Consider the following 7,127-nt stretch of genomic DNA (forward strand, 5'->3'; position numbering starts at 1 on the left):
GTTAAGGGGCAACCACAACTCCATGTGTTTGGTAAATGTTAAATGTGGTGTTGTTTTGGTGGGACCCACCACAAAAGTGTGTTTGAAACAGTATTTTATCAAAAGCATGAAAATCATGCTTCTCAACCTTAGTTTCTCCAACAACCACAATTAAAAAACTCTCAACCTCAGTTTCTCCAACAACCACAATTAAAAAACTGAATCATACTTGACACGACGAAAAGATTGATGTCTTCTCCCAAGTGCAGGAGTGTCGAAGTAATAAATAACCCCCCTCTCTAATTCCTCAAAAATCCAGAGTAAAACTAACTTCCATCGACCACAAAATACACTTGTTGAGCCGTTGGAGGAAAACAAACTTCCTAGTTGCTCCTCGATTCTTAAAAAAAATTCTTGCAAAAATTCCATTAGTCCATCGATAACAAATTGAAGCCATTGGAGGAAAATCAAACCTCCAGCAAAGGCCTCTCTCATCCCTTGCTTATGCTGAATTGAGATTTTCTTGGTCTTATTTTTCCCTCGAGGGGATAAACTCTTCTTTTATCTGCTATTCTCGCTGTTCTCTTTTCTACTGTTGGAGGCAGGACTACTTTTTTCTTTTTCATTAGAGAAGGGGCATAGTTTCATAGCTAAAAGTTAAAGACGTGCCAACTTGTCCTACTCTTTCTTAAGCGTCGGTTCTGCTTTAACTAGATTCTGTTTTTTTTTCCACACATCCATTTTTAGGCCCCTCTTGAAATTCCCAGTTCCTTCCTGATTCGTAAAAAAAATCAGAGCATCAAAGAACCAATAGTGAAGCTTGATTGTTGTGGGTCAGATTCGGCTCATCCCTCTGCAAATAAATTTGTAGATTTGTTTACTCTGACTATCTTCTCTCCTCTATTATGAAAATGAATTTTCTTTACTTTTTTCTACTCGAGACACGCTTTCATGTTGTTGATCTTGTCGATTAGTAAACAAAGGTATTTTTCTCATTTTTGCTTTTTCTTTCATAGTGAGTAATGTTGACACTATGCTAAACTTATACAAAATTATTACATGTTCTAGGCTTATCTATGTTGTAGTTGCCGAAATAAGAATAATTTTAGTGCTGTACGAATTGGTTAATATTTAGCTTGTCTGATGTTAATAATTTTGGTTAGATTTATTGGATTAACATATGGTGTAACTATGTTCTGTCAGTAAGTTCACTATGCATGAATTTGAGCTATGATACCGAAGGATTGGAAATGATTTTCCTGTATGATTAAAGTTGATGTTTTCATTATGGAAGCCTATGGATCTGGGAAGGTAGAAAAGACTAGAGAGTGGAAAATGCAAGTGCTTGAAATGTATTGCCATTTTGCAAGTAGCTACTATGGAAAGATTTTACGAGCTACCTTTTGGAATTGAAGTGTTTGGTAGTGCAAAGAATATAGGATACACAAAGATTAGTGATGAGGTTTAGTGAATTCTTTTACCTGATGGTTCATGAATTCATTTATAGTAATGAACCATGCCTTACCTGCTGGTGAATAAATTTTGGCAAATTTGCTGAGCTTGTGCAAAATTGGTTTTAGGCCTCTTTTGTTTTGTAGTTGCCGAACTTAGAATAAATTTGGTGACAATAATTTGTTAATTTTTAGGTTGTCTGTTATGGTTCATGTGATCTTGCAAAGAACTATGTAATTCTAGCGTTTTATAATTTATAAAAAATGTGGGTCAACATAAAGTTTAATATGAAATTCATATTACATATAAACTAAGTTAGGATTACAAATTACAGCAAGTATTCAACTTGGTAATTTTCAGTTTTCCTTGACATCACTATGCTTCCTACAACTGAAGTTCTTATGCTATAATAACAAACGATGCAGTCTTGTGGACTTGTTTCAACTTCATAACTGTAATGGCTACTTGTTTATTCAATTGTTTCTAACAATTGTGTTTGTATTGTTGATGAATTTCTTTGCAGTTTTCTATTGGTGTATGAGGCACAATAACATTACTCCTGCAAACTCGTCTGGAAACAAAAAAGAGAAGCTGCTGTAAAATTAAGTAATGTGGCTGCTGTAAAATTAACTAATGTGTGTCTGTTTTTTACAATTACATAACTACTTGCCTAGAGAAGGTGCTAGAATATGTTTTTTTTTTACAATACTATGACCATATGTTGTTGTCATTTATGTTAAGTAACTACAACCATAATTGGGTTTGCATACTGAAATTAAAATATATCCTGTTAGTTGTTGGATTAACTATCCATATGCTTTTCTCGGTCATGTGCCCTTATGGTTGTGCAAAATTGTAAACTTTGGTGATTGTTCTTATTAACTATCTTTCAATTCTGATTTTGTTGTTGTCAATTGTTTGTGTTGTTGTAATTGTTTAGGGCTTGTATGCTATCAAATGCTCTGATCAGTGGTGCATGTTTATAAACATAGCATATAAAAAGGAAATATGTTGGGCAAGGAAATTTTAAGGCATTTACCTAGTGTCAAAGTTTATTTATATATATTGGATGCTCTAAGTTCATTTTCAGAAATGAAAGTCTTAACCTTTTTGTTTCATTTTTAATCGTCGTTGTTGATTGTTTGAATACTTGTATGTTGACTATATTTGCATTCAATTAGACATCACATTCACTGCTTCTTGAAACTCATTATTTTTGCTTCCAAATATAATGACCGAACTAGGAATGGAAGCTCCTAAAAATATGGATAAAGCAGCATGGACTAAAGAAATGTTGCATGTCTTTTGTGACCTTTGCATTAAGGCTATCAACATAGGAATGAGACTAAATACTCATTTCGACAAAACTGGTTGGAAATATTTGTTGGCATCATTTAAAGAACACACTGGGCATGCATTCACCAAGGCACAACTGTAGAACAAATAGGATGGCTGCAAAAAGGATTGGAGGATATGGAAGAAGCTCATTTCTAAAACTGGTGTGGGCTAGAGTACTGAATTAGGAACTATTTTTGCTAGTGATAAGTGGTGGAAATCCAAAATTAAGGTTATTTGGCACGATTCTTAATCTTCAATTTGTTTACATCTGAGTTTAGTTATTGATAAATTAGGTTAAGTTGTATGAAATAATTTTATTTCTTTTTTGTAGGAAATAAGAGGGGGCCAAAAAATTTAAACGTACCGGTATCAAACTGTCTTTGTGTATAAAGTACGACAGAATATTCACAAACATTGTTGCTACCGATGATTATGCATGGGCTCCATCGTCTGGAGTCTTACCTGATCATAATATCGGTGTTAATGGCAATCAAGATGCCAATGTTGAACAACTAGATTTGGAAGAAGAAAGTAGTGATTCTAAAGAGGACGAAATTCCAAATTTTGCCGATGATGTTTGCGACATGGGTAAGGGGGTTAATATGTCTACTAGTAGAAACAACCATAGTAGTGAGAAGAGGAAAGAAAGAGAAAGGTTTAAGGTTTAAGCTGGGAAAAAAAAAGAAATTCCATAATTGGGTTTCAACTACTATCACGGTAGGATCAAATGGTTGACAGTATGTCAAACAATAGTGATTCCACATCTATCAGTAAAGATTAGGAAGGGTGTAGTATTCGTGAGGTTATGATCGAGTTGCACTCAATTAAAGGAGTTCATATCGGTGATGATTTTTATGGGTTTGCTATTGAGTTTTTAGGTTTAAGAAGGAATAGAGAAATGTGGTAAACTATGGGTAATCTTGAAAACAAGATGAAATGGTTGCAGAGAATATACACATGGCATAAACGACCTTAGATCGAGAGGTATATATTAATCCTAAATGCATGCTTTCATATATTTATTGCTAATATTATTATTTAAATTGTTATTTAACTTATTTTTAAATTTATTGTCATTTATATAAATATACAGATTAATAAAGTTGTAGATTTCTCTAACTGATATGGAGTAATAAATTAATTTATGTTGGTTCGGGATCCTCCATAAATTAAACAATTCACATTGTACTGGGATGACGTTTGTAATTAATTAGTTTATGGAGCATTAATATTTATTATGTACCGACCATGCATTGTATTTTAATGTAGTTCGAAGCTATAATGTTACTTGAGAATTTTTAAGTCTTATTAGTTATGATATGAGATAATATGATTTAATATGAATTATATTAGTTTATGATGTGGACAATGCTTTAAGTTTTTAACTAATAAATATGTTGGTTGATGATGCAAATCAAATGTATTGTTTCATTTGAAAAAACAAATTTAACTCATAAATTTCAATGCACTATAATAGATTGTTTTATTATAATAACAAAGCAAAATTTAAATTACATTGGAAAAGGTCTTTGCAGTTTTCTTAACCAAATTTTACTTCTATTGATTTTTTGCATTCTTAAGCAAGTTTTCATTTATCATAATTAATTAAGTTTCAAATCAAGTCATTCACGTCCAAATTGATCATGTCTTATAGATTTTTTTGTAGAGTTGGAATTTCTAATAATAACCTAAAAATGGGTTTTCAAGGGATCATATTCATAAGTGAGAGAGAAGATAAAAAGCAAGAAATTTCGTTAAATCGAGCTTTTATCAAGGCAAAAGTCACATGCAACCTGTAAAATGAAATTGAAGTCACATGTAACCTGTAAAATGGAACTGTAAATAGGTGTATTGTAGTGATGAGCAACAATGTTTTACTTGATGAGATAAACAAAAGCAATGCAATGCACAGTAAAACAACATCAAAAGCAACATCAAATGAGTTGCTGCACTAAAACCATGAACAACAACAAAGTGTATTAACATGTGATTGTGTTAAGGACATTTCCACATGGGTTAACGCCTTTCAGAAGAAAAAATAGATGAGGAATATTCATTGTAAAGATGGAAATTAATAGAATAAAAAACAAGAAGAAGAATATAAAACCCGATAATGAACCACCTGAAACAGAGGAAACAAACCAAAACAGAGAAAAAAAAGAGGGAAACAGGGGCACAAAACAGGGGCACCATCACATAGCTCCCTCATCACCATAAAGATAATCGGCCGAACTAGACGAGTGGAAACAATATGAAGGACAACCCATAATTTGATATGTGAAACACACTGGTAAGGTCACGCAACCATTTGTATTCTATAAGAGAGCTGAACAACAACAATATACAAAGGTTAAAATAGGGGCACCATCGTATGACTTCCTCATCACCGCTATAATAACCACCATCTGTTACTGTCCTTAACATCAGCACCACCATAAATGGAGAGCAAAACATCCAAAACAGACATGCAAAGTAGCAGAGAGAGAGAGAAAGAAAAAGACCAGAAACAGTTGACAGATAAGAAGGACCAGTTTCTATAAGCCAACCAGCACCCTCGATTCACCATTAACCACCACCGTTCAGACCGCCAGGCAGACATTGGAGCAGCGCAGGGTAGCTTCGTCTTCCCTTTCCCCTTTCCCCTTTCCCCTTCTTTTTTTTCTTCTTCGGCCTCTACAAAAATTCCAGGCGGCCTCCACTGTTAATGTGAATAGTGGATGCCGAGTGGAATTTCTACAAAGGCAGACCGGGCCAAAACTATCCAAATGATATTTTTCAAAAGAAATCAAAACAATAGTGTTTTACAATATTTATTTGTTTATCTATTTAACAGTATACATATGGACAATACGAGTTGTAATGCAATATTCAATAAAGATTTGGATGATGATTATGAAAACATCATAGAGCGTGTTGTTGATCACATTAACTATCATGGTGATTATGATAATGGTGGCTCAGGCGGGGATACTGATGATGGGCCAAATGATGAAGACGACAACGATGACGATGACAATGATAATGATGAGGATGATGAATCATTTTAGAGGCAAGAATTTGATAGGAAAAAGTTAGTTGTGTGCACAGCTGGGGCCATACACATGTATTATATTAATTATATATATAAAGAACCGTGTATGGTTTCGTACAACACGGGCATGCGTTGGTTGACCGAAGTTTTACAAAGACATTGGAAACGATGTGTGAATATGTTTAGAATGGACACATCAACTTTGTTGAGCCTTTGCAGTGATTTAGAAACCAGGTATGGGTTAAAACCTTCGAGAAGGATGAGTGTGATTGAAAAAGTGGCTATATTTATGTATAGAATAGCACTTGGAGCATCAAATAGGGAGGTTCAAGAGCGATTTCAACATTTGGGTGAAACTGTTAGTAGATGCATCAAGGAAGTATTAGCAACAGTAGGTTTATTTATAGTAGATGTCATAAAACCAAAGGACCTGAATTTTACAAGCACTCCATGAGAAATCGCAATGAATCCAAGATATATGCCTTATTTTAAGGTCAGAAAAATATTTGTTAATGTTGGCAATGTGAAATTTGGATAATTTTTTGCATGTTAGTAATTAATGAGTTTATATTGTCAATGGTTTTCATGTAGGATTGTGTTGGTGTAATTGATGGAATACATGTGCGAGCTTGCATATCAACTGAAAATCAAATTCTATTTATCCGAAGAAAAGGTGTACCGACTCAAAACATTATGGCTGCTTGTAGTTTTGACATACAATTCACGTTTGTGTGGGCAAGATGGGAAGGCAGTGCCTACGATACACGTATTTTTCTTGAGGCTATTGACAATAGAAATATAAAATTTCCTAAACCACTAGAAGGTAGTTATACAATATAACTTGTTATATAATTATAAGTTGTTAAATTTGTGAAATTCGTATTAATCATTTGACAAACGTAAATGATGTTTGTAATTACATGTAAGTACTGGTTGATTCTGAATATCCTAATAAGTATAGGTATTTAGGTCCATATAAAGGTCAGAGATATCATTTCCAAGAATTTTGGCGTCGTGGACAACCAATAAATCGACAAAAGTTTTTAATCGTGCACATTCATCACTACGTAATGTGATAGAACGTTCTTTTGGATTATGGAAATAGAGGTGGAGGATTCTACAAAACATGCCTGCTTATCATTACAAAATGCAAGTTAAAATTGTAGTTGTATCAATGGTACTACATAATTACATTAAAAGGAGATCGCATGACGACGTTGTATTTGTGGAATTTGAACGCAATTCTAATTTTATTTCTGATGATATTTTACCCGATGTTGTTGCATGCGTAGGAAGCATACACAATAAAACAGTGAAACATAGTCAA

General features: G+C 33.6%; 1 protein-coding gene and 1 long non-coding RNA gene across 2 annotated transcripts; both read left to right on the forward strand.

The window, feature by feature from the left end:
* Nucleotides 1-901: 901 nt before the first annotated feature.
* On the forward strand, nucleotides 902-2,866 carry LOC105140161 (uncharacterized). Its single transcript, XR_845141.1, has 3 exons — nucleotides 902-962; nucleotides 1,955-2,037; nucleotides 2,676-2,866. It is a non-coding gene; the product is annotated as an uncharacterized LOC105140161 (long non-coding RNA).
* A 13-nt stretch (nucleotides 2,867-2,879) lies between these two features.
* On the forward strand, nucleotides 2,880-5,816 carry LOC105140203 (coiled-coil domain-containing protein 1-like). The gene is made up of 3 exons (XM_011046943.1): nucleotides 2,880-2,942; nucleotides 3,162-3,424; nucleotides 5,603-5,816. The coding sequence occupies exons 1-3, from the start codon at nucleotides 2,880-2,882 to the stop codon at nucleotides 5,814-5,816; spliced, it is 540 nt and encodes a 179-aa protein (XP_011045245.1).
* The last annotated feature ends 1,311 nt before the right edge of the window (nucleotides 5,817-7,127 follow it).

This window comes from Populus euphratica, unplaced genomic scaffold (assembly GCF_000495115.2).
Source record: "Populus euphratica unplaced genomic scaffold, PopEup_1.0 scaffold256.1, whole genome shotgun sequence".
Taxonomy (NCBI): Eukaryota; Viridiplantae; Streptophyta; class Magnoliopsida; order Malpighiales; family Salicaceae; genus Populus; species Populus euphratica.

What these genes read in the sequence shown, in the direction of transcription:
- LOC105140203 (XM_011046943.1), top strand. Translation starts at nt 2,880, where the DNA reads ATGGCTGCAAAAAGGATTGGAGGATATGGAAGAAGCTCATTTCTAAAA. An exon ending in TAAAACTGGTGTGGGCTAGA is followed by an intron (nt 2,943 to 3,161) that starts GTACTGAATTAG and finishes TTGTGTATAAAG; the next exon opens with TACGACAGAATATTCACAAA. An exon ending in AAGAGGAAAGAAAGAGAAAG is followed by an intron (nt 3,425 to 5,602) that starts GTTTAAGGTTTA and finishes TCTATTTAACAG; the next exon opens with TATACATATGGACAATACGA.